Here is a 24,842-nt window from a genome sequence, read left to right as displayed (position 1 = left end):
AATTAAGAGGTAATTTCTTGGAAGAGTTGTTAATTAAGTAGCTAAAATCATGTCAATGAATGTAGACGTAATTACCACTGAACCACATGGCAAACATATTTTATGAATTTCATTATTTTCGTGCGGCACGAGGTTCTTGACTTCTGACCCCAGGAAACAACCTTCACATATGAACGAAAGAGAGCCAGGACACATCAATTGGCTGTAGTTTCCTGGAATCTGTTCAGTTTAAAAGATTTATTGACCGAGACTAATAGATAATGACAAGGACATCATAAATCTATAAAATAACTATAACATAAATCCATTACAATTAGACAGAGACATGTTTTGGAGTGCTTCTGTAGTTTCCTGGAATCTGTTCACTCTTAAAAACACTTTTAATTACATAAAAGCGCTTTTAACTTCTCTAAAACCAAGGTCTAAAATATCGATGATATCGGAAATATCGGTCATCCAAAAATATGGAAATTTCGATGGAAATATCGGGATATTATCGATATCGATAAAAATTGAATAAAAACCACGGAAATTGTAAGAAAAACTTGAAAATTTTTATTGAAACTTTGGAGAATGTCAATTTAGTCAATTATCTATGAGTTTATCACAAAAAATTAGAAGGAAATGCATTGCATGATGGATTTAACTAATTTAAGTTGATTATACAGCAAGTGGACAAACACTATGAGTGTAAAAAATATGTAATAATTAATAAAAAAAGATTAAATACACCGTAATCATTCATATATAATGATTTACTATAATATTTTATACTTTATACATTGCATGGTAAGATACATGAATGACTTAGTACCACATAGAGTTCCTACGAAGTTCAAAATTTTCACTATCTTCATCATCTCTATGTGTAGAGTAAGTGTATTGTGAAGAGTAGTCATCAAATGATAAATCCCCAAAATAGTTTTGCATGTAATTGTTAACATACCACCCATATAAATATAAATATTTTAGCATATTATCACAAAAACATAAGTGATATGGTGTTTAAGGTGTTGGAGGAGTAAAATTGGAGGGGTTCATATCCCCTTTGTGCTTTTTTCTCCCCTTTTTCCCTTTTTTTTTTAATAACTTTTTTTTTCCTTCACATCGATATTTTCGATATTTTCGATATTTTAGCGATATTACACCGATATTTTGACAAAATATTGCTGAAATGTGAGCGAAATTATCGACATCGATATTTTCCGATATTATCGTCGATATTGTCGATATTTATACGATATGTACATGGATATGTTCCGAAATATCCGTGATTCAAAAAAATCGAAATATCCTCGATATTTTCTCGATATTATCGATATTTCAGACTATGTCTAAAACTAATGACAAACTTCATCCCTGACAAGCTCACTACATCAACCAATTTTGTTGAATTATAACATGTTTCAGACACAATGATTTTATTCATAATCGCTTCATACATTGAATTTCTTATTTAAAATCATTTTAACTTGCTTTTGTCTCCTAAAATCATTTTTAGTTATCTGAAAGCGCTTTCGTGATTACACAGGATCATTAGCCCAGCTCCGTAACCAAATTTGCTCCAAAAATTGGGCTTGGGTTGGTCCAACGTAAGCCAGCAAACGTGGATCAAGTTGCAGGCTGTCCATAGGCCCAATAAACATACTCTCCACGCGAAAGCAAAGCAGCAATGGTAGATATATAGTTGGCTTCAGGTTCAGACACAAACCGCCAACACCGCACGCTTTACCTCCTCACTTCTAGTCACTCCTCAGTTAATGGCACTCGCTCTTAGAAGATTTGCAGCTTCATTCGGCTACCCGCCACATTTCCAATGCGTTCGAGCCTTGTCTCCGTTGCGCTTTGCAAATAGTTGCAGTTCCTTCGTGTCGTGTGACTCGTCCGGTAAGTCCCGAACCTGCTTGTGAAAATGTCTCTTAGACAATCTGTTTGGCATTAACTGCCATTTTCGCACATGCTCTGCATTTCAAGATTAGAGGACGGCGTTGGCGCTGATCATCCAGAATTCCGAAAGTGGCATAATGGCGGTGGGTCGTTCCACAAGTCTGCCTGCATTGACCCAACAGTTTTCATTGAGTTTGGTGCTGTTGTTCATTCAAAATCTGTGGTGGGCGAGCACTCTCATATTGGTTCTGGAGCTGTCGTTGGACCTTGTGTTACAATTGGGCAATCAACAAAAATAGGGTAGTGATCAAATCTTTTACTTGACATTGTCTTGTTAAAGTATACACTTAGAGTTGCCAATTTGAAATTTATTTAATGTTAATGGAGTTACCACGTTTCTGATCTCTGCAGCTACAATGTTGCACTCAGTAATTGCAGTATAGGAGATTCGTGTATAATCCACAATGGCGTATGCATCGGTCAAGATGGTAAGGCCACTTTATATAGGCTTTGATTCATTTGATGCAGCTAATGAAAGCTAAAGGAATATAAATCTGTTCGGTTGGAACCTGATCTTGATGAATTATTCTGAATTATAAGTGTGCCCAACAGCATATTGGGAATATTGATATGAATCATGAGTTAATATGAATACTGTTTTATGTGAGCCGATTGATATTGGCATCTGATATTCAGGCGATGTTGTTTATCTACAGGATTTGGATTTACGGTGGATGAGCATGGGAATATGTTAAAGAAGCCTCAAGTTAGTGATTTTTTATTTATTTTTTTATTTTGTACTTCAATTGAAGTCTATTTTAGTTTTCTTTCTCTTTGATTTTGCTTTTGAGCATATTTCTCTCGTGTAATTTGAATTTCTGAATGAAATTATGGAACTTTAGTGTTTGAAAATCAACATAATTATTTTTATACTGGGTCTTCACATTGCATTATGTGGGTATGAGAGTCTTCATATGTTTGACTTGTATGACCATACAGGTTATCTATGCATATGCATGCAACTGTAGAATGCAAGCATCTTATTGTATGTCTTTCTTGTTCTTCATTCCATACTCAAGATGCTGAATGCTAGGGTAGGGAACTATGTGGAGATTGGTGCAAATACATGCATTGACAGGGGCAGGTGAGACATATAGCCTTTTATATCTTTTACACTGATGTTTCAGGCATGATTATAGTTTCTGAATCAGTTAGTACTCTAATACTGTTGAAGTTTGACTACTAATTACAACATATTTTGGTTTATGCAGTTGGAGAGAAACGGTTGTAGGGGATCATTCCAAGATAGATAATTTAGTTCAGGTTGGCTTTTGCCTTTTGCATTGTTGGCTGAATTTCCTGGAATATATGGTTATCTGTTTGCTTGGGTTTGCAGATCGGTCATAATGTAGTTATTGGGAAGAGTTGCATGCTTTGTGGACAAGTTGGGATTGCAGGCTCAGTGACGTACGTTCTCTCTCTCCCTTCCCCCCCTCCTTTCCCTTTCCTTTTTATTGTGGATTTATAAAGTTCAGCATGGTATATGAATATGATTCAGTTTCACTTCAATGAATTTGTCAACATTCCAAAAAATCTGCCAGTCTAATGACTTTATTCTCTTTTTTGTCTTGTAGGATAGGAGACTATGTAACTATGGGGGGAAGGGTAGCAGTTCGTGACCATGTCTCCATTGTATCAAAGGTGTTTGCTTACATAAAATGACCCAATCTACTAGTAGCCTAAATTAGTAATGACTTGTCACTTGTGAAAGAACTCGGTCTTCTATTTAAATATCATTTCGGTTTCGAAGGTTGGAAGAGCCCTAGAATCTTACGTTCTTTTTCATTTTACCATCGTTATTTTATCTCATTCTTTTCATGCTCTCGCATTTTTTAATTGACTAGGAGTATGGTTGAATATCTTATTGCATGGACTTTGCAGGTACGACTTGCCGCTACTAGCTGTGTCACGAAAGATATTACAGAACCTGGAGATTATGGCGGCTTCCCAGCTGTAAGTGCCATCTTTGTACTTTCTTCTGAAATTCTTTTCATGCATTGCGTACCAAAAATAATGTAGTTGGTGCAGGGTGATTGTTGGATGTTTGGGTTTGATATCCAATTGATATTCTAAATAGCTTAATTTGGTTGTGTTTCAGGTTCCGGTCCATGAGTGGCGAAGACAAGTTGCAAACTACTGTCGAACATCAAAAAAGCTGAACCGTTAGAATCATTAGAAAGGAAACTCAGGTTCACTCTTATGTCATTAAACCCTTGCACTGTTATTATGAGCTTTGCTGGGGACTGCGCTTAGCAAAGATAACTACTCAGGGATTGTGATCTAGAGATAAATGCAATTTGTTCATTGCTCTACTATGTGTTCTTATACTCATGAACTGCTGATAGCACCTTTTGCTTCATGCATTGAACTGTTGTAAACAAACAACAGAAACCAAAAGTAGAAACGATAATTCTTCTACGTTTAATACTTACAATATCAGGGTGTGGATGTGAAACTAACATGAACAAACAACCTTAACCTGATACTTCTTAACAGTGTTTGATAAGATTGAATCTACATTATTTTAGCAGCTGTGAAGATTTCAAACAGATAAGTATGAAGTAAATTTGATTCATTCTTTAATCCTTATAAAAAATAGTAAAAGTAAAAGTTCAGGAATTTTGGAGTGGGTTTGCGCCAGCTCTCTTGGCTCTTAGTTTACATTAATAAAGCATAAGCCAAAAACCTTGAAATACTGGTCCCTTGCATGAGTTTGCAATGTACCATTATCATTTGCAGAGATTTAGGCAGCTACGGTAACAGTAGGGAAAATAATCAGTATATTATAAACAAGACCATGAAATTTAGGCAGCTATATTGTAAATTTGCAACATCTAGTATAACAATCGTTGTCTAGTACTCCTCCATTTCTTGGAAGCACGGCGTAGCTTAATTTTCTTCTTCTTACCAAAAATCTTACCATCTGAACCAACCAATAATTTACCTTGCAAGTGTAATCCATGATGCTTACTCTTCACTCCCCATGTTCTATATCGAAGCCGAGTGAGTAATGCCACCTTCAGTTCTGCAGTTGCATTGGATATGGAATTGCGAATACCTTTCCAAACTCGTGGGTTGACATCCAAAGAATCAGTCACTTCACGGGTTTTACCTCTTCCTTGATGAAAAGAACGTATGGTTTTCTCCCCAACCGTATCTGACCCATAATAGAATCTCAAAATGGTGTCATCATAGTAAATACTAGAGTCTTTGTTGGAATTTTTAATTTCAAGGACGTATAAGATAGAGCCATTTTGACCCCCATTGTCTGTATCGGACTTTGGGATGGTGATATCCACAATGGTATACTCAGGGGATTCTGGACGTAAGGCCAGCCATAGAACAAGGGCTAGGAGACCCAGGAGGCCGAAGAATTGTAGAACCCATAAGTAGAAATTGTTTGTCTCGCACATTTTTTAGGACTGAACATAAAATATTGACTTCTGATTGTTTAAATGAATTTGGTTGCCCTAATTGAGAAGGAGAAGGGAGAAAAGAGGTGAATTATGCAGTAAGAAAGGAGCAAAAGTGGGAATATCAAAGGGTGTTTGGTTGTCATGTAAGTTACAAGAGGATATATTCTTTTCTTCTAGAGTGAGTTGAATGGGGTATCAGCCTTTGCTGTTGGAGCGGAAAGTAATATGTGGGAAACTAAAGCGTTAGGTTAAAGTTTGTGAAACTTTCATACATTTGATTCCCCACGAGTTGATCCTTGGAAGAGAAGGAACATGATTCTTTACTTGTGTAGGATGTAATTGCTTTAATGCTTATCTAGAGTTAGTTTTTCTTTGGGAGACTAACCTGCAACCAAAGTTTTGCAACCTAGGTTAATTCCACTTTCCAGCAGAGAAGCCAAAAATAAAATGATAGAATGCGACGGTTTTTCTGGTGTATAAAGAAAGAATGGCACGATCATTTAGAGCTACCCAATTAATAAACATCACCTGAATTGGGGTTTGATCATGATTATGGTTTAATGTCTAAGATTACTATCTTGATTTCCCCTCAGTTATCCCATATTAAATCATATCTATATTCCGATTTAATCAGGTTTTGGATCCATATTATGGTCTGGATCCGACATTGTTTGTTCAATGAAACAGAATCTGTGCCTGGGGCTAGTAGTTGCGAATGGTTAGCAATCATCGCAACTTCACAACCCAAATCAGTCGACCCCCACACAATCACCACTTGTAGAAACCAAACCAAGATTGAGAGTTGAGATTGCATGATTCCAAGATTGTGCATGATCAGATTTATGTTTAGGATATACGTTATCCTTGATACTTGGTTTGAACACTACTGTAGGACTATGCAGGAAGCCCCATGATTTGGAAAAAGAAGCTCAAGATTCTGTTTTTTTTTTTGTCCAAAAGATTAACATTAACATTTAAAAATGTTTCTTTCCATTTGCATCTGAGGAAACATGGAAAGCATATATGGAATACGTGGGTCAGGTCAGTTGGCTAGGGCAGTGGACCGTCCTTGCACTCAAGTTCGAGTTGCCATGCACATAGATTAGATTAATTTATAGTAGTTTAGACTATCGTTTGTAAATAAAAGCTTAAAAGGGCTTCCTAGCTCACCCCGATAGAAAGTTAAACTTTTGTTTATCATAATACACGATAGCAATGTCTATTGGCTCCTAGTTTATATTAATAAGCATGAGCCAAAAACGTATTCAACCTTTTAATACTGATCCCTTGCATGAGTTTGCAATGTACATTATCATCTGCAGAGAGTCTAGAGATCGTGGACAAATTGTCGAATTGTATATTCTGCTACAGTAACAGTAATAATCTGGTCAGTTATAAACAAGACCATGAAATTTAGGCAGCTATATTGTAAATTTGCAACATCTAGTATAACAATCGTCGTCTATTAGTCCTCCTCCTCCATTTCTTGGAAGCACGGCGTAGCTTAATTTTCTTCGTCTTACCAAAAATCTTACCATTTGAACCAATCGATAATTGACTTTGCAAGTCTAATCCATGATGCTTACTCTTCACTCCCCATGTTCTATATTGAACCCGAGTTAGCACTGCCACCTTCAGTTCTGCAGTTGCATTGGATATGGAATTGCGAATAGCTTTCCAAACTTGCTGGTTGGCATCCACAGAATCAGTCACTTGACAGGTTTTACCTCTTCCTTGATGAAAATAAGGTATGGTTTTCTCCCCAACAGTCTCTGACCCATAATAGAATCTCAAAATTGTGTCCTCGTAGTAAATACTAGAGACTTTGTTGGAATTTTCAATTTCAAGGGCGTATATGATAGAGCCATTTTGACCCCCACTGTCTATATCGGACTTCGGGATGGTGATATCCACAATGGTATACTTGGGGGATTCTGGACGTATGGCCAGCCATAGACAGAGAGCTAGGAGAAGCAGGAGTACGGAAAATTCTAGGAGCCAGCAGTAGAAATTCTTGATCTCGCACATTTTTTTTCCAATTGTTTATAAAATATTGACTTGTGATTTTTTAAAATGAATTGGGCTGCACTTAGAGAAGGAAACGAAGGGAGAAAAGAGGTGAATTCTGCAGTAAGAAAGGAGCAAAAGTGGGAATATCAAAGTTGTGTAGCAAGTTACAAAAGGAATTTTTTTTTTTTTTTTTTTTTTTCTCCTAGAGTGAGTTCAATGGGGTTTCAGCCTTTGCTGTTGGAGCAGAAAGTAATAAGTGGGAAACTAAAGCAGTAGGCTAAACCGCTAAAGTTTGTGAAATTTTCATACATTTGATTGCTCACGAGTCTATCCTTGGAAACCTAGGTTAATTTCACTTTCCACCCAAGAGCCGAAAATAAAATGATAGAATGCGACGGTTTTTCAGGTATATAAAGAAAGAATGGCACGATCTTGTAGTGCAAAACATCACCCGAATTCGATTTAATCATGATTATGATTTAATGTCAAAGATTACTATCTTGATTTCCCCTCATATATCCCATATGTATAAAGAAAGAATGACATGATCATTTGGCGCAACCCAATTAATAAACATCACCCGAATTGGATTTGATCATGATTATGATTCATGTCTAAGATTACCATTTTGATTGCCCTTCATCATATCAAATCATATCTATATTCTGATATACTAGGGTTTTGGATCTGACATGATTGTTAGACCAGAAGCTGTTGCATATGAAATGAGCTTTTCGTTAAGTCTTAAGTGCTACTGTGCTAACCAAATGGTTAGCATTCATTCATCAGAACTTCACCACCCAAAACCAGTCGACCCCACGCAATCACCATTTGTAGAAACTTCATCACAACCTGGTTTGAACAGTACTGTAGGACTATGCAGACCATGATTTGGCAAAAGAAGCTCAAGAATTTGTAACTTTTTTCTGTCCAAAAGAAGTGTTCTTTCCATTTCAATTGGAGGAAACATGGAAAGCATATATGGAAGAAAAAGTAAAAAAGAAAGAGGAAGACTATTTTTAAATGCCTAAAAGATGCAGGTGCATACGCTAGTTAGATCAGTTAGGTATGACTGTGGGTCGTATATTAAACTATCATTGTACGTATAAAAACAAAAAAAATAAATAATTTTGAACCATTCAATTTAGAAAAATTATACAACAAATCAAGTAAATCACAGCAAACCCAAACCCTATGTAACCCCCAAAAGCATACGAAATAAAAACACAAACACAAGTTAAAATGCAAAAATTAAAAATTAAAAATAATAATAATAATAATTCTCCAAATTCAGGTGAAATAGACAGGGCATCTCCTATCTTTAGAAACGGGCAAGATCAAGCCATCCTGGCCCACATCGACATCACAGTTGGCGTGCATCCGATGGCGCTTACTATCCCACGACTGAATCCTAAACCTAATCGTAGCCGAAAATTCAAGTCGAAACACGACCGTTCCTCTCGAACGATCATTGATGAACTCCATCCAACGCTGGCTATTCACCGTTAAGGTAGCCCCAGTAAACGACCCAGCCACGATCGTCGTGTTCTTAGGCCCTTGATAAAACGGGGGCAGTAACCCGGAGATTGACCCAATCCGCTGGTCCTTATAATAAGCGGACCCGTCCATTGAATCATAGTATATACCAATATCATGGTTGGCGTTACGGGCCGTGGCATTGAATGTGATCTGAGCATTTTCAAACCCGGTTTCTTGGTTCAAGCCCGGAACCGTAAATGCATGGATATGAAATCTTGGGCGGTGTGGACGTAGACTAAGCCAAAGTATGAACGCTATCATGCCAAGAATGAGGAGGAGGCCCAAGAAGATGGTGCAGAAAAGCTTGGAGACCCGGGTGGTGAGGCTTTCACGGACCCGGTGGGCGTAGTACCGGGGGGTGTGCTGACGCTTCATGCGTTGGGGCTCCGGGGTGGGGTACTGGATCGGCAACCGGTCGGGGGAGTTGTGCATTTTTGGCAGGGAAGTTTTGGGGATGATTTGATGAATAGGATAGAGGGAGAGGTTTGTTAATGTTTATGTAGTGAAGAAGGTGGCGGGGAAGAGTGAAGGGAGGTTAAAGCATTTTGGGTCTTTTAGGAGGGAGAAAGAAAAGAATATAACGGACATTGTTGTATGTATTGTATCAATTGGTTTATGAAATGTACGTACAAATAATGCATCATCCATCACCGTATTACATACAGAGACTTGTATCCGAACAAGGCATAAAGGTTTCCTACGGATTGTGAAAAGTATAGATACGAACTAAGGAATCTTGTGAGCTGGTGATCCAATGTTTATGTGTACTTTATTCATTTTTTGTTTTTGAGGTATCTTTGTATATTGGTCTTGCTGTGGTCCGGAGATCAATGGCAAATGTGCCCATGTCCGTTATCACCAAAAAAAAGGAACTGACATGTTGTCTATGCATTTTTTATAATGGCGTCTGGATCCAGAGAAGTTGACACCACCAATACTGAAACTTAACTAGACATTTATTTGAGAAAGAAAATAATCAAGAACAACATACACTGGCACAAATACATATATATGGAGGCAGATATACATCCTTTTATTTGCTCACTTGGTGTTCAAATTAATAAAACCTTAGTTAATCTTGCTGCAAACTTTCCTGATTTCCCCTGCGTTACCGGTGAGAACTCCAATCCTACCCATGTTCACCATGGAAACACCGAAATCCTTAAAGAAACTAGATTTTCCAACGGCGGCAACATGACTTTGAACGTAAGCTTTTGTCTCGCTGTCATCAAGAAGAGCTGCATCGGATTGGAAGAGACCCCTTCTCTTGGACACGAGAGTGAAATAGGTCTGGTCGAATGTCTTGAAACTCCCCGGATCCATCTCCACAAGAGTCTTTTGATCATTGGGTTTGCATTTCAACTTCAATCTTGCAATGTAGTTGGGATCCAGTGTGGGATCAGTATCGCCCTTCCCCGTGAAGTTGTAAAGGCGGTTGCTGAAGGCAGTGCAGTGAGAAGTCCCAATAGTGTGCCCGCCTTATATAAGTGCATGCATAATAGGAGAGCGTAATTAAATTTGTTTCATAAACATAATAGAGTTAGTAAAAACTGAAACTTTACGTATATATATGTTGTGGTGTTTAGGTACCTGATAGCACTACAAGATCTTTGGCGCTTAGACCCTTTCGTGCAAAGCCTGCTTTTAATATAGTAATGTTTGCAGTGGGTGGTAGTAGATTCATAAAGGCCTCTGTTATATTGGAAACTCTACCATCTCTTCGTCCTGTTTCAACGTTCCAGTGTGCTCCATTGAGCTGAGGTCATCACATCATGAACATTAGCTGTTTAAAAGCAAAATTTACAAATTCAATGGAATGTAATGGAGGGAAAATGATATGATTTAGTACCGCGGAAACCACATCTCTAGCTGTTATGGCTAAGACGTCTGCACATGAAACCACTCCAGGGCATGCCTTTTCTAAAGCAGACTTAGCTTTGTCGATGATCTGAAATCCTCGTAGACTTAGGTTTGGAATTGCATCTTTTTCAGCTTGGTTGGTGGAAGAGTTCAATAGTATCGAACCTTCGCAACCCTGCAGGAAAAACCAGTGATATATATCAGTTGCATGGAAAGAAATAGATAACATTATTTCTTTGGTTATATATACTTACCCTAACAAAACAATCATGAAAATGCATTCTCAACAAAGGAGCAGCAAGTGAAGGTGTAGTTGATATGGTTTGAAAGATGACTTTCTTCACAATGTCCTCAGCTTTGGGGCATGACTTTGCATAAAACCCGACGTTGAGCCCTCCCTGCGCATTTGCAAGGTCAAGGACAAAAAGTATAAAGGTCAGCTGGAGAAAGAGATATGAGAAAAGCTTTGAAGTAGCCATGTCAAGCTCAAGGGTTTGTGATTATCTCTTGTGCTGAAACACAGACACCAACTTATACATATATATATATATATATATATATATATAAGCTTTGACGTCCTAACGAACCCGCTAATCATGTCATATTACTTGGAACACTTCTGACTTTTGATTGTTTAATTTCACTGATTTATAATATGGTGCCTCACATGTCTACCGGTTCGGCCTCACATCACATATAAATTATAATTAGCAATAGGTTAATTCTTAATATTTCAAGATTAAGTTGTTAAACCCCTATTGGTTCACCTCCATTGTCATTGAATAAAAGCATCAAGCTGCATGATGGATGAGTCCTTCCTCGGGAGCTCGAAAAAACAGTTGACCCCTAACATAATACAAAGCATGTGATGTTGCTAAACAAAGTCCATCTATTTGTTTAATTAGTAAGTAAGTAGTGCTGCTGCTGAGGCAAACTTATTATCCTGCTCTACTTGAAGTCCTGAAAGATAATATATATTAGAGAATTGCTTAAATTATCTATATAGGACATGTACAGGTTGTGTGATAAAATCATATATAATTATGTTTATGGACACGTAAGAGGGCTTGGATTGCGCCTTAATGTTAGTTAGATACATACTTCTAATAACCTATGATATACGACCAGTAGCACATCACATGGTTTGGATGTTAGAATGTCGTTAAGTATTATCAGTTTGAATGTGTCCGTCAATATTTAAATTTTGCATTTCTTGTCACGCCAGCTAGCATTAACCATGCTGGATTGAGATTGAGCCTCTATATTTAAATATTGTGCATTTATCCGCATTTTGCGACATCTAAATTATTCTAATAATCTAACAATCCAAGATAAGACACTTCGATTTTTAACACTTATCCATTTAATCAACTACAATTTAACACTGTTGTCGCGAAATACGAATAAATGCACAATGTCTAAATGTAAGGGCTCGGAATCTATGGTTTAATGTTAATGTTGTTCATCTTATAAAATTGAGATCGAATAGACTTGGTTTGATTGTCGATGGACTGGAAAATGTGACCACATCCATCAGCCCGTTGGAGTTTAGCCCAACAAAGTTCAGGCAAGACCCACTATTGAGCAAGTAGTAAGCTTGGTTCACACTTAAGCCCAACAAAGTTCAGCCAAGAGCCCATATTCTTTTCAAAATCCTCAATTCTCTGAACTGAAATAAATAAAGTTTAATACTTGACTTAACTTCAGAGATACTTTCATTTGTAGCTCAAGTATAATATAATTATTAATAATAATAAATTTAAAAATGAATAATTCATATATAGTTGATCTGCCCGTGGCCTAGCCATGGCCCGTGGGTCATAGTTTGAATACGTGTGCCCTCAAAAAAGAGGGAGACGAAAATGGGATGGGATAGGATCGGAGAGCATCTTCTTCCCGTCTACATCAACACACACAAAGAATGGATGTATTCAATCTTTTGATTTAGGATCAGTAGCAAGCAACAAAAGACAGAGCTTGATATGTTAACTTAAAACCCCACACACAACAACACAGAGAGAGGGAGAGTGGGGGGGAGAGAGAGAGAGAGAGAGAGAGAGAGAGAGAGAGAGAGAGAGAGAGAGAGATTGGTCGACATTGCTAACAATTAATGTATCTCAACTTTATTCAAACGCATGTTTGGAATGGATTGCATGCAAGTACAAACGCAATGGAGCCATAAATAATGCAATGCAAATGACTCGTACAAATTTCAGACACACAGGGAGCCTTTGTGTGGTGGTGATGGATGGATGGATGGGAGGGGCTACCAATTTCCCAAACTTTATATATTATGAAGTGATTTGTCAGCACAAAAACAAAGGGCGTACGCATCATTGGTGGGTGGGTGGTAACGATCCAAGTAATAAAAATATATGAGTTAGCTTAGCATAATTAATCATTTGTTTCTTGCAACAGTGTTGAATCAATGATAGGATCAATCAGACCTAAGTGTTTAGAAACATAAAGCAAAAGCAAACTCCTCTCAATCAAAACAAGGTAGCCCATGAACATGATTTAATAGGAACTTGATGTAATAAGCTCGGCATTCAGCTCTGGTAATTATTAACTTCCACTAGTGAGATACTGTCCAGGCCTTAATTTATGTCCAAGATGACGCACGAGAGCTGTCAATTTACTACAACTCAACAGTATACAAATCGTACGGGAGCCCACCAATATTATACCCTCTCTCTTTCAAATGCATTGGAACTTTGTCACTTCTGAATGTTTGTCCCTTTTATTGTCTGCATGCAACATGCTATTCTGAGTCGGTAACTAGCTAACTATGATTTTGTCTGTTTTTTTCTGCGTAACTTCAAACATAAACGGTTCTTTTTCTTCAGCGGATAACATATGGTTGGTTGGTTCAAAGAAACTTTGGTGAAAACGTCTATATGCACACCATTTGTATAGAAGAAGATGATTCTGTAATCTGCTGCTGCTGCTCATGGTAGAGTCATCATCAGTCAACCGCCAGCCATTTGTCTGTTCCTTGATGGCCAGAGCGCCAAGAGCAGGCAGGGCCACGGCTTTAGCTCTTATCTTTTGAGAGATCTTGCTTTATTGGATCACATATATATATATATATATATATATATGATCCAGGTACTGATAATATCTACAATATATTCATGGAAGATTTGACAATTATTATGGAACTTGGCCATCTTCTCTCTCTTTTCCATTATTATTGATGCTTGTAATCATCGAGTTCGACAAGTTCCTACTAATAATAATGTTATGTGTATATAGGCCTACTGGAAATATAGTAATACTAATAGGTATATATTATATTAAATTATTTGACATATGTATTAAATTAAGGCTTAATCATTGTTTTACTCCCTGAAACGAGCGTTCGGTCTCACTTTACCCCCTGAAACAGAAATTCTTCAATCAATTTTCATCAACAAAAGTGTTAATTATGCTGACGTGGCATGAGCATTTTAGTAATTTTAGCTATTAAAACTTTAGGGTTAATAAACCCCATCTTCCCTTTCTTCCCATCCCGTCAACTCACCAGTCCCCACCTCCATCTTCCCATCTTCCCTAAAATGTACATACTGCATCAACACACTTAATGGTTCTTCCTCCTTTCACCTCTACGGAGTTGTTCTTTGAGACTCACAGAGGGAGAGATCAGCTAAAATTTTCCTCTTTCCTTAACATGAAGTAATTATTTTTTCACTAAAACTATAGGAGTGTAAATTACAAGGAAAAAGAAATATGCTTTTGGTCATGTAATGATCGATTACTTTGATTGATTGCTGATATTGTTTGTACCCCACCACATCATGTAAATTTTAACTTTTTGCTTATGGAAGTACCCTAGCAATCCAATATTATCCAACCAACGACCATTTTTTATTACACAAGTTTTCTTTTCTCTACCATCCACCAAGCAGACACAGAGTTTGATATGATTCATTCATTCACATTATGAGGAGGTTCAAAAGGGTACAAAAAAAATGAATTGGGAAAGAAAATGGAAAACCCCCCGTGTGTATTTGTGATTGGCTAAGATCACCAAGCAATAGACAGGTGGTGGATTTCCACCACCAACCATTGGGGATAACATATAATTAGATAGTTGGCCTGGATATATGTGTCTGCATAAACAATATTTGGACACTGGTACATTATGATTCAGAACCAAATTAATTAGGAAGATAATCCACAGAGAACGATTCTGGACTTTAAAATATTTATTAGACAACACTTCTGACCCTATGAATGAAGGCATGCATGATTAAACATCGAATGGAAGGCATGATTTTTTTTTTTTTTTTTCTTTCTTTCTTTGTCAATTATACTGTAGATTTCAGTTCAGTGCCGGTTTTCACATTCTGCAAAATGGACCATTTGTTGAGAAATAAGAACTCCCACAGATTTAAATTGATGGGGACCTGATTGCTTGCTAGTAACAAAGACAAACCATAGAAGAAATCTCGAATGAGAACATAAGAATGAAGCCAATATCTGTCCTAATTTGGCCAATATATGTCCTCCTCATTCTCTTAATTTGGGTATTGAGTAATGACAAGCAACTTTATACCTTAATTCAATACAGTGAAGATGTTTTAATTTTTTGTGTGCGTCATTTTTGAAAAACCATTACCATGGCTTACAATGAGATAAGGATAGCATGCCTAAGGCTAAACCTTGATTCTGCACTTCTGGCTATAAACGTTTGAGAGCCTCATCCTTTTTCGGTCTCTGCTTCATGTTGCTTCGATTCTTCTAACGAGTCGGAGTGAATCAAAACCCCAGATCATTGTTCTGGTGCAAATCACAGCCGTCAATGATAATTGCTATGCTAGCTAGAGAGACATAGGGACCAAACTAAAGAATATAAATAAGGGAGAGTGAATGAAAAATATCAAGTAGTGGTTTTACTCCCACGGTCACGTTTCTATATTTAGATAGTGACCACCATGTCGTCTTTTTTCCAAGGGATCAAGTTCAGCTGCCCAAAATGTCAAAATAGAAAAAGGGGGACTTATCCTGTGTTTGTTTTATCTGACATTGCCTGCAGTTTGTGGAACTGAAAAACACAAGGTCGTCCTTCTCAAGTGTTACAAGTTGTCAAAAAAGAATCAAAGCGAATTTAATCTCAAATGACAAAAATGTGAAAGCTGCATGAGGATGCATACAGCTGGTTTATTTCAGCCACAGTGGTAGCTTTATAGGCACCACAGATATTTGCTTCAAATTTGCAGAGCTCTGCATGTCAAATTTTGGCACATAATTTTGAAGCCGTTTTTGTTTTATCTGAGGCTGCCAGCTGCACAAAAAACTGAAATCTTACGTTGTCATCTCAACTGCTACAAGTTGGTATACAAAACTTGAAAGCAATGGGAACATTTGGGGTCAAATTTTGCTGAGAATTCATCGAAGATCACATAGAACAGAATAGAATGTATGTTGTGATCATTACTGGTTTTGCAAAAACAAAATTCAAATTGGTGATGATTTCCTTTTCTACTCATAATAACTGAAAGAAAAAGAAAGCAGAAGCCAAAGAACATAAAAGAAACAAGACAACAATTTGGGGCTCACACGTATGTGTCTTTTTGACTTTTTTTTCTGACCATAAAAATAAAAAGGGTGACAAGCATTTTTCTCAATTTTAAAAGAACATAATTAAGTTGTTAAAAACTATTTTGCTTTATATTTCTTTGCTGCTTTAAGCCTCCCTGGACCCTGACATGGCGCCGCCTCACCATATGCACTTTCATGTGTTAAGTAGCATTTGTTAATTAAGGAAGGTTGGTCGATCCTCATCTGCTCTTTCCTAACCAAAAGCAAAAGGAATGAGGCTTTTGTGTATTACGTTTACTTGTGCCGCTTCACGTAAAATTAGACTGCGGACGTCTACAAGTGGTTAACTTAACAACAGTTTTTCTTATTTGAAAGTTTGATATTCGAATTTACCTCCTTAATATCAGTGGTATAAAAAATAAAATAAAAATTAAACAAGAAAGAAAATAATAAAAACAAAAACTATAGAGCCATAGTTTTGTTTTCTTTCCCTTGATGCGCTGCCAAAAAACGTCTCCTTCACGTCGTCACATGTAAATTGACAACTTCTTCCTTCTTTTTTTTTCTTCTTCTTCTTTGCTTTTTTTGTGTATTTAGAAAGAAGAATGTTTATCTACAATCTTTATATACACAATCACGTTACAAATTGTTACGCAACGATTTTTATTATATAAATAAATAAATTATAATTATATGTGTTGAATTGTCTTCATATGCTAATCAACTTATAGCTCGGGAAGACAATTAAAAGCTGTCCACATATATTGAATTATCAAAAACTATTAATTTCCTCGCCTCCTAGTAAGTTTCAAAATTTAAATTCCTCCGTTTAGAGTTTTTTAAAGCAATGTTTTAATCATGCCACACTTTTTGTATCGACGAAATCCAATTTTTTTTGTTCAATTGTATTATGACAGTGATGTTTCAATGAAATGTTTTTTCTCTGATAAAAAAAATAAAAAAAATAAATCCCCACGAGGTAGTTTAGGAATGTCGACTCTTTGAAGAAAAAAAAATGGCTAGACCTCCACCTGTGTTATAATACGAAAGTCACTCATCATCATATTTTTAGTTATGGCTTTTTAGAATTTTCCAAAGTTTAGATTTTAATGTGGGATAATCCATGTGAACTTTACTATACAGATCATCAAACCTTGTCGTGCAGAACTGATTGAGCTGAGAGAGACAAATGAGATTGATACAATTTTAGCAAATATCCATCGAAATTCGAAATCAACGATGGATAGCTTTACAAGGGACTACAAATTAAAACCATTTTGTCCTGTTTAATTAATGATTAAGCAATCCACACAACCAGAATTAGCGGAACATGACAGGATGTTTGTTCTATTAATTCGGGGGTGGGTGTAGGGGATTTACTATGGACTGGCCCCCTTGTGATCTCCCCCACCACCCTGTAAATCTAAATTGGTCAAGAAAATGAAATTTTATTTTGCATACTCAAAACGTATGCTCCTGCTACAATTATAAATTATAATCAGACACCAACTCAGGCTGATGATCGTATAAAATAAAAGCACCAGCCAGTTTCTTAAGAACAGTCCCACATGATCACATTCCCACTCCCTCTCACCCAAAATTCTTCTCTCTCTTCCGCTTTTGGCAACAGAATTGTATTATTGTGAAGCCCTTCAGGCCTCCTTCTCATCAAGGTTTTGTTTGTTGAAGAAAGAAGAAAAGACTGTCATTTTTTCTCTTCTGGGTGTTTACGTCGTCTGCTCTGTGCTGAGATATTATTTTCTTTGAACCACTGGGTGGGGCAGTTGGAGGAAGAAAACCCAATAAACAAAAGTCAGTCTTTATGTACCAAGTTAGTTTCTTTCTTACAATTCACGGGCTTTGTTTCATATGGTATTTCTTTATTGGGGTTAAATCTTCGAGTTTTGACTTATTTGGGTGTTTCTTTGTTGTTTTTTCATTTTCTTATATGACAATCAGGTGGTGGCTGGTGATTGTCCCATTCGGTACGCAATTTTATAACGCTGTGGATACGACCTTTTCTTCTCTCAATTTCTCTGTTGCGTTGCTTCTTTCTCATTTGGGCTGCTTTCTTCTCCTATAAAAGTGACAGAAAATGGCGGAAAATCCAAAGTTGGTAAGCACTAGCTCTCTGGGCTTTCTTTATTTTTCATTTCCGTTTCTTTCTTGTAAATTGCTCCATTCAATTCTTGTAACTGTTCCATTGGGCTCTCTGAGTCCTCCGTAACTGTTCGGCATATGTTTTCAAATTTCCAGAACAATTTTGAATTACAGAGCCTCTGTTTCTGTATTGGGTTCTTGATTTTGTTCAGGATTCGGCAGCCACTGAAGAGGTTTATGGATTAGAAGAAAAAATGGGTACCCAGAAAATCTCAGTTTCCGATCATATAAACGGCTTTCATTACACAGCAGATAAGTCTGACAGCTTTGTCATTGATATGGAAAGCTTCTCCCATGGCACCGATAAAGATATTACTCCAAATTCTAGAGTCTCGGTACGTTCTTCCTCATTTATCTAATGGGATTCTTTTAATTTCTTTATTTTCATAAGAGTTTGCGCCTTCTGCATTTCTTTTATTTCTTTTTGATTTCCTACATTCCATTAACATCATAAAAGTGACAATTTTTAATGGCTAATCTCTCAGTTACTCATGGTTTTCTTGAAATGGAAAACCAATATGTCTGAGATAACCTTATAATAATACCCCCTCCATTAAACTTTGCGGCCATTGTAATCGAATGTCTTTCTCAAGCAAGCATCATCATTGCAAGTTTGGTCTCTTTTAAATTTTCATTGCAACTCTGCTTTTACTCTTCTTTGTACTTATCTTTTTAAAGGTCCCCCCAAAAGAAAAGGTTAAATGGAAAATGATGGTGGTGAGTAATTGTTGACAATTTCTTTATGATGATGATAAAGATGCAGAGAAATCTTTCTCGGAAATGGTCTCAGCGTGATGTGGAGAAGAAGATAAATTACAACGCCATTTCAACTGATAGAGATGTTTTGGCTGGGGGAGCATCTTCACCGTTAGGTAATAATAGTTTAATTCCCTTCACCTATAACCATGAATTGTTTATTTTTTTTTAATAGGTAATAAACTATCACAAGCTTGGTAAAAGATTGATAATTTTTGTGTGTGAGAGTGATTGCTCAATTGCCCTTCTGGGCTTGATGGTCCTGCAATCTACGAGACTCTGGAAACAAAATGCGAGACACTTGTAAAACCAATAAGAACAAAATGGAAATTTTGACCATACCTAAGTGTGTGCCACATTTGTTGTGATATATAATTGTTATCACCAACCTGTACCAGCCTCACATTGAGGTGGGTGACTCCCATACACTTGGCCTGCCTTACATTCAAATATTCTTATTTATTTATATTAATAATATTTTTACTGTATCTGATGTGCTGATGTATGTGAGTGCCCTTGAGCATCTTCTTAAAGGGTGGTTAAGTTTTCTGACTGATTTGCTTAAAAAAATTCAAACTTGTTAGTTGGAAATTAGTTGGGATAAACATGAACCCACAGCCATAATTCAAAGTAGAACCCACTCTTATCACAAATTGCAGTTATGACAGTGAATACAACCAGTGCTGGGTCAACTAGATGATGCAGTTTGATGTTTTGTAAAAGTACAGATTACTGTATATCTTTTCCCTTTTGTTTTAATTCCTTGTTTAGGGCCCCTTAGGCAGTTATGAACCAGCATTATGGGAAATTTGGTGGTGAAAGTCTAGTTAGCTAACATATTATGTGTGCACAATTTGGCATGGAATTATTGAGTTGCAGCTGCTCTTGTAGGATCTAGCACGCCTAAGTCCCCACTGGCTATGGGGACCATAGATCATTCGAGCAACCCGCAAGTCCATCATCAAATCACCGTCACAGCAGCCAACATCGGCACCACCACCGATGGCAGATGTGTTGTTCGGAGAAATAGTTTCCGGCGCTCTTCATCTTGGGCCATCGACCCCAAGAGGGTTCTTTTCTTCTTTGCCACCATGTAAGTTTTCTAATCTCTCTCTAAATAGTCTATAGTTACAACTTACAACGGAAGCTTCCCCTCTTGGGCTCAATGACGCAAGTATGTTTTTGTGGCGACAGGTCAAGCATTGGAACAATCTTGTTGATATACTTCACCCTTTCAATTGCCAAGTACAACGCAGATGAAAACAGTCTAGATTGGCAGCAGTGACATAATGTGTGCACTTTGTAGTAGAATTTAAGATGGAAGACATGGGAAAGTAGCTACTCGAAAAAGCGGCTTCTTTCTAATGAGAGATTTGGGACAAGATTACACAACAGAAAGATGATGATTTAGTTCCAAGGATGGAAAAAGCTAACAACCTCCCACCACTCTTGTCTTCATACAGATACCAAACTTCTTTTTGCAGAATTTTAGAAGTGATGACAACGTCGTAATGCATTGTGACAAGGAGAAGGAATCTTCCTTTATTTTTATTTTTAATGTAGATGGGTGAGATCAAAACACATGATGTGTTCTTTTGTAAAATATTGTTTCTCTACACAGCTTTAGTGGATGATAAGAAAGTCACTTTTTTGGCCGCCTCCTCATCCTTTTCCGTTCATTCCCCTCTGCCTTTTATTTTGCTTGCTCTTTTGGCAATCCAACTTCAACCGGCCCATTTTGTTTGTTGTACGTGGCCTCCATGTGAGATTGCAAGCAATAGTAATAATATTAATAATCATCATAATTTAGTGGTTCACGCATGCGCACTTGAAACTTTTTCTTTAAGCAAGTGCTTTGCAGTCCAGGAGTGCATTGGGTTGTTGTGGAAGGCTCTTTCCCTAACATTGACATGAAAACCACACAAATAAGCCAAAAACAAGTCATGTCATGAGAACAACGAAGGGTCATCCATCCCAAAATCCACAGAATCAAGCATTGGGTTTGTGAAGTTGGCAATAAGTCTTATTTCCACACGCACCCTTTGAAATTGAAGTGTGAAGTTGGCAATACGTTTTTTATTATAGTTGTTGATTTGTTGATCTGCCTGCCCCCCTGAAAGTCTATTTCTTTACCCGCCCTCATCTACCCCTAGGTAATAGGTAATTTCCCATCTTCCCATCCTTCTCTTTAAAGAGTTTGGTTTTTTTAGGCCATCTAGGAATGGTAGCAGTTACAGCTTTTATTGCTCCCCCCCTCTCTCCCTCATTCCAGTAAGTCAAGGATATATTAAACTACAAAATTATTTGTCATAGAAATGACATATTTAGAGGTTAATCTAGAATTTAAGATGAAGAATCAAATATAATAACAAAACAGACCAACCCAAAAGGCATTCCATTGAAAAGGACATACTAATAAAACAATGGCACATTGGAAATCCAGTGGTTTGCTAAGAGATCTAACGTTAGAAATTGGATGCTCAAGCCCACAAATAAAAAACATTACATTCTTATGTACTAACTCAATCATGGTCCAAACATCCAGCCCAAATACAAAACAAAACAGAGTCTTCCTCAGATATTACATTATCATGTAAATGTAATCATGGTTGAACCCAAACCTCACAAAAGAATAAACAAATAGAGTGGCATCTGGCTCTAACCTCCATCCAAAGGTGATGAAAGCCACAATGGGAAATATTTATTTATTTACTGCAAAATCATCAGTATACAATGCAAACGGTGACAAACAAACATGTACACTTTGAAACGACTTGTAGCATTCGCTTCAGACGCATATGTGCATGCTTGATTCAAATAAAAGAAAGCAGTTCCTTGGTTTAATATGAGATAGCTCTCTCTACCATTTAGCATCAACTCCCCTTTATCATTAATAACGTTTTGATATTCTTGGCATTGAGCACTTGTGCTTCCGGTCATGATAAAGCCTCAGTACAACAGCAGCAGTTTCTTCAATTGCTTTGCCTGTTACCTCTGCAATCAACCAAATATGAGCAGGATGACTAACTCAACCAAATTGAAGCTTAAAAGAAACAGGCCAACAAGATCATACTAAAACCAAACTGATATGAGCACAGATGTGAAAAGTGCAATTTTCTCACCAATTACTGGCCAGACAGGATTCTGTGCAAGAATCGTTCGAGCAAATTCCAGCTCCTGTCTCACATGATCCATCTCGGAATAGTTACTCTTCATTCCTTCACTAAATCCCAGAGTCTTAGCTCTTGCCCTTCTAATTGTTTGCAACACTAGAGGATTGATAGTGAGACCAAAAACCTTTTCTGGGTCAACCTCAAAAAGGGTCTTTGGCAATGGAACCCCCATCACAATAGGCACATTTGCCACTTTGTAACCTTTCTGCGCCAGATAAATCGACAGCGGGGTCTTCCCAGTACGAGAGACCCCAGCAAGTATAATGTCAGCCTTGTGCAAGTTCTGGGGCAATGCCCCATCATCTTGCTTGATAGTGAATTCAATGGCTTCAATCCTACGAAAGTAGTCATCTGTAAGAGGAAAGCTCCTGCCAGGAGCCCCACGTGGAAGGCCAGAGGGTGACACGCCTAGATGGGTTGCTATGGCCTCTGTAATTGGACCCAACATATCTGTGGTTGGTATGCCCCAATGCTTACAGGCATGCCTAGCAGACTCAGCCATTGATGGTTCAGCTAATGTGTACACAAGCATGGCACCTTCTTTGGCTGCTTGCTTTACAATCTCCATTAACCGCTCTACTTCATCAATCTGACCAATTTCACATGACAATTTTGCATTAGATTCAGTACAAGGCAATAGCAAACATTAAAAACCAAAAAGCATTGAACTTTACCCCAGAAAACAAATGGGTATTGACAGCGCAGCCCCGATCGACCAAGCAATGCTCGAACTGGCCCAACGCCGCGTTCACGGAGTGCTCGACCGTCCACCCAGTTCCGTCAGAAACCATGTATATCGACTTCCCCGCCGTCATCTCCACGTCATCCTCGCCGTCGCTTCCTGTTGAAGTATCATCCTTGACGTCTAGCGAGACGCGCTCTCTCGGCTGCACCGGAGAATTCGGTTCCAGCAACTGGCTCCGCTGGCCCGCGCGGTCCAATTTCCGACCCGAGCGTATGGCCCGCGCCCTGGACCATCGAGTCAGTTGAGAGCTACCCTTGGGTTTTCCACCCTGCGGCTCGGAGGAGGAAGCGGAGGCGTTTGGAGTTTTGAGTATTGGTTGGTGATTTGCATAACTGGTCCTGGGTGCGAGACCGAGATTCGGAACGCTCAAGGTGGAAGAAGCAATCATTATTTTATTTTTATTTTATTATTTAATTCGTTCTCCATTTTGGTTTTTTATTTTTGTTTGGGTGTGCGGGCCGTTGGGCCAACTGGGGTATAGTGAGCAGCTAATATGCTGCTGACGTGTTGGCTTGAGGCCCGGTATCGTGTATGGACTATAAAATAAATTATGTGGTGATTGGGTCTCATTCAGCAGTCAGCTACTTTGGTTAACATGGATTTTTTTTTCTTTTAATAATGCGATATTCGAAACTATTTTAATATTCGAGGAAGTGGATCTAACTCAAATGAATGAGTCGGACATGTTACCTTAATTAATTAGTATAACTCACATATCTCATGTGATATACCCATTTTTATTAAAGTTGATTTTATAATTGAAAAGCTGTAATAATAGTGAGTTGTGTTGATGCCCAAAAATTAATAATCATTATTGGACCCAACTTAGAAGTGTGATGCCTTCGGTCTCGTGGGCCCTTCAACAAATGTAGGATAATTTGCAAGACAAAAAGCAACGGTGAGACCTCAAGTATTGACCGAAGGTTCTCCAATTCTTAAGTTAGCTTAAGAACGGAATGAGTAATGAATTGGACGAAGTAAAACCTAAGTAGCCAAAATCGTTACTACATTGTTTCTTGGGACTTAATCCTTGTTTATAGAGGACCAAAGTGTTGGATCTTGAATTATTATTTTGATGTGGGATTGTGGACATCGTCTGAGAGGCTGCCACCTGTCTTTACTCAACTGGTGTGGCAAGTGCCTTCTTGAGCCGGATCAGCAGGTTAGGTTATCAAAGATTAACTTACTGTTGAGGGTTGTTTATGGGCCTCAGTGTCTGAATTGAGTTTCGTGGGCCTCTTTTGTGAGTCTTATGTTTTATGTGTCATGAAACTAGTGGCCGGTGAGATATGGTATAAACAAGTTGATAGATATTGGATTGGATGGAAAGTTTTGAAGTCCATGAGCTGATGCGCCTCTTATCTTTCATTGATTGGGTAATTAAAAGGAGAGGTTGTATTTCCACAAACAAATAATCATTAATATGTCTGTCCCAATGATAAGCCAAGGGTCACTCAGAAAGAGAGAGTGCAGAGGAAATTTGACGAGGAGCAGTGAAGAAACTGCAACATGCAGAAGGAGGCAGGAAGAGTCCAATAATGCAGTAGGGCGAGCAATGGCAAACAAACATGACATTATAATAATGGGGGGCGGGTGAGGATGGGTCCCAGTCTCTCTCTGCACATGATGATGCCACGTGGCGGAAAGTCAACATCACATATCGGAATCTGAGACCCTAGGGTTGGGCGCGCC

At 37.8% G+C, this 24,842-nt stretch overlaps 7 protein-coding genes across 9 annotated transcripts; 2 read left to right on the top strand and 5 right to left on the bottom strand.

Annotated features, from left to right (window-relative positions):
• On the top strand, window positions 1,689-4,372 carry LOC18780904 (probable UDP-3-O-acylglucosamine N-acyltransferase 2, mitochondrial). Its single transcript, XM_007211855.2, has 10 exons — window positions 1,689-1,887; window positions 1,980-2,187; window positions 2,299-2,375; window positions 2,604-2,653; window positions 2,967-3,031; window positions 3,159-3,210; window positions 3,284-3,354; window positions 3,522-3,588; window positions 3,829-3,900; window positions 4,046-4,372. The coding sequence occupies exons 1-10, from the start codon at window positions 1,761-1,763 to the stop codon at window positions 4,112-4,114; spliced, it is 858 nt and encodes a 285-aa protein (XP_007211917.2). The 5' UTR covers window positions 1,689-1,760; the 3' UTR covers window positions 4,115-4,372.
• LOC18779317 (protein NDR1) lies at window positions 4,503-5,394 on the bottom strand. Its single transcript, XM_007214111.2, has one exon. It carries the CDS (start codon window positions 5,358-5,360, stop codon window positions 4,782-4,784), a length of 579 nt encoding a protein of 192 aa, XP_007214173.1. The 5' UTR covers window positions 5,361-5,394; the 3' UTR covers window positions 4,503-4,781.
• Window positions 6,807-8,091, bottom strand: LOC18780323. The gene has a single exon (XM_007212505.2). The coding sequence runs from the start codon at window positions 7,389-7,391 to the stop codon at window positions 6,807-6,809; it is 585 nt and encodes a 194-aa protein (XP_007212567.1). The 5' UTR covers window positions 7,392-8,091.
• LOC18779775 (NDR1/HIN1-like protein 10) lies at window positions 8,495-9,652 on the bottom strand. The gene has a single exon (XM_007213513.2). It carries the CDS (start codon window positions 9,342-9,344, stop codon window positions 8,664-8,666), a length of 681 nt encoding a protein of 226 aa, XP_007213575.1. The 5' UTR covers window positions 9,345-9,652; the 3' UTR covers window positions 8,495-8,663.
• LOC18778832 (peroxidase 27) lies at window positions 9,851-11,276 on the bottom strand. The gene is made up of 4 exons (XM_007212963.2): window positions 11,027-11,276; window positions 10,762-10,947; window positions 10,503-10,668; window positions 9,851-10,390 (listed from the first exon to the last, which is right to left on the bottom strand). The coding sequence occupies exons 1-4, from the start codon at window positions 11,249-11,251 to the stop codon at window positions 9,981-9,983; spliced, it is 987 nt and encodes a 328-aa protein (XP_007213025.1). The 5' UTR covers window positions 11,252-11,276; the 3' UTR covers window positions 9,851-9,980.
• LOC18779039 lies at window positions 17,724-20,911 on the top strand. 3 transcript variants are annotated; one of them, XM_020562683.1, is made up of 6 exons: window positions 17,724-18,147; window positions 18,276-18,432; window positions 18,629-18,811; window positions 19,234-19,348; window positions 20,124-20,325; window positions 20,427-20,911. In XM_020562683.1, the coding sequence occupies exons 2-6, from the start codon at window positions 18,412-18,414 to the stop codon at window positions 20,515-20,517; spliced, it is 612 nt and encodes a 203-aa protein (XP_020418272.1). In that variant the 5' UTR covers window positions 17,724-18,147; window positions 18,276-18,411; the 3' UTR covers window positions 20,518-20,911. The 3 variants fall into 3 exon arrangements, with proteins under 3 accessions (XP_020418272.1, XP_020418271.1, XP_007212063.1); XM_020562682.1 differs by having other exon boundaries at window positions 17,734-18,128; window positions 20,112-20,325; XM_007212001.2 differs by having other exon boundaries at window positions 17,734-18,147; window positions 20,112-20,325.
• On the bottom strand, window positions 21,786-23,823 carry LOC18780113 (probable pyruvate, phosphate dikinase regulatory protein, chloroplastic). The gene is made up of 3 exons (XM_007213929.2): window positions 23,080-23,823; window positions 22,355-22,994; window positions 21,786-22,226 (listed from the first exon to the last, which is right to left on the bottom strand). The coding sequence occupies exons 1-3, from the start codon at window positions 23,536-23,538 to the stop codon at window positions 22,123-22,125; spliced, it is 1,203 nt and encodes a 400-aa protein (XP_007213991.1). The 5' UTR covers window positions 23,539-23,823; the 3' UTR covers window positions 21,786-22,122.

Source organism: Prunus persica, chromosome G4 (assembly GCF_000346465.2).
Source record: "Prunus persica cultivar Lovell chromosome G4, Prunus_persica_NCBIv2, whole genome shotgun sequence".
NCBI lineage: Eukaryota > Viridiplantae > Streptophyta > Magnoliopsida > Rosales > Rosaceae > Prunus > Prunus persica.
The sequence above is the reverse complement of the archived record's forward strand: the minus strand, read 5'-3'. Positions and strand labels throughout refer to the sequence as shown.

What these genes read in the sequence shown, in the direction of transcription:
- LOC18780904 (XM_007211855.2), top strand. Translation starts at nt 1,761, where the DNA reads ATGGCACTCGCTCTTAGAAGATTTGCAGCTTCATTCGGCTACCCGCCA. An exon ending in CGTATGCATCGGTCAAGATG is followed by an intron (nt 2,376 to 2,603) that starts GTAAGGCCACTT and finishes GTTTATCTACAG; the next exon opens with GATTTGGATTTACGGTGGAT. An exon ending in ACATGCATTGACAGGGGCAG is followed by an intron (nt 3,032 to 3,158) that starts GTGAGACATATA and finishes TGGTTTATGCAG; the next exon opens with TTGGAGAGAAACGGTTGTAG.
- LOC18779317 (XM_007214111.2), bottom strand. Translation starts at nt 5,360, where the DNA reads ATGTGCGAGACAAACAATTTCTACTTATGGGTTCTACAATTCTTCGGC.
- LOC18780323 (XM_007212505.2), bottom strand. Translation starts at nt 7,391, where the DNA reads ATGTGCGAGATCAAGAATTTCTACTGCTGGCTCCTAGAATTTTCCGTA.
- LOC18779775 (XM_007213513.2), bottom strand. Translation starts at nt 9,344, where the DNA reads ATGCACAACTCCCCCGACCGGTTGCCGATCCAGTACCCCACCCCGGAG.
- LOC18778832 (XM_007212963.2), bottom strand. Translation starts at nt 11,251, where the DNA reads ATGGCTACTTCAAAGCTTTTCTCATATCTCTTTCTCCAGCTGACCTTT. An exon ending in TTCATGATTGTTTTGTTAGG is followed by an intron (nt 10,948 to 11,026) that starts GTAAGTATATAT and finishes TTTTTCCTGCAG; the next exon opens with GGTTGCGAAGGTTCGATACT. An exon ending in AGATCTTGTAGTGCTATCAG is followed by an intron (nt 10,391 to 10,502) that starts GTACCTAAACAC and finishes CACTTATATAAG; the next exon opens with GCGGGCACACTATTGGGACT.
- LOC18779039 (XM_020562682.1), top strand. Translation starts at nt 18,412, where the DNA reads ATGGCGGAAAATCCAAAGTTG. An exon ending in GGGAGCATCTTCACCGTTAG is followed by an intron (nt 19,349 to 20,111) that starts GTAATAATAGTT and finishes ATTGAGTTGCAG; the next exon opens with CTGCTCTTGTAGGATCTAGC. An exon ending in CTTTTCTTCTTTGCCACCAT is followed by an intron (nt 20,326 to 20,426) that starts GTAAGTTTTCTA and finishes TTGTGGCGACAG; the next exon opens with GTCAAGCATTGGAACAATCT.
- LOC18780113 (XM_007213929.2), bottom strand. Translation starts at nt 23,538, where the DNA reads ATGATTGCTTCTTCCACCTTGAGCGTTCCGAATCTCGGTCTCGCACCC. An exon ending in ATACCCATTTGTTTTCTGGG is followed by an intron (nt 22,995 to 23,079) that starts GTAAAGTTCAAT and finishes GAAATTGGTCAG; the next exon opens with ATTGATGAAGTAGAGCGGTT. An exon ending in TCCTGTCTGGCCAGTAATTG is followed by an intron (nt 22,227 to 22,354) that starts GTGAGAAAATTG and finishes GGTTGATTGCAG; the next exon opens with AGGTAACAGGCAAAGCAATT.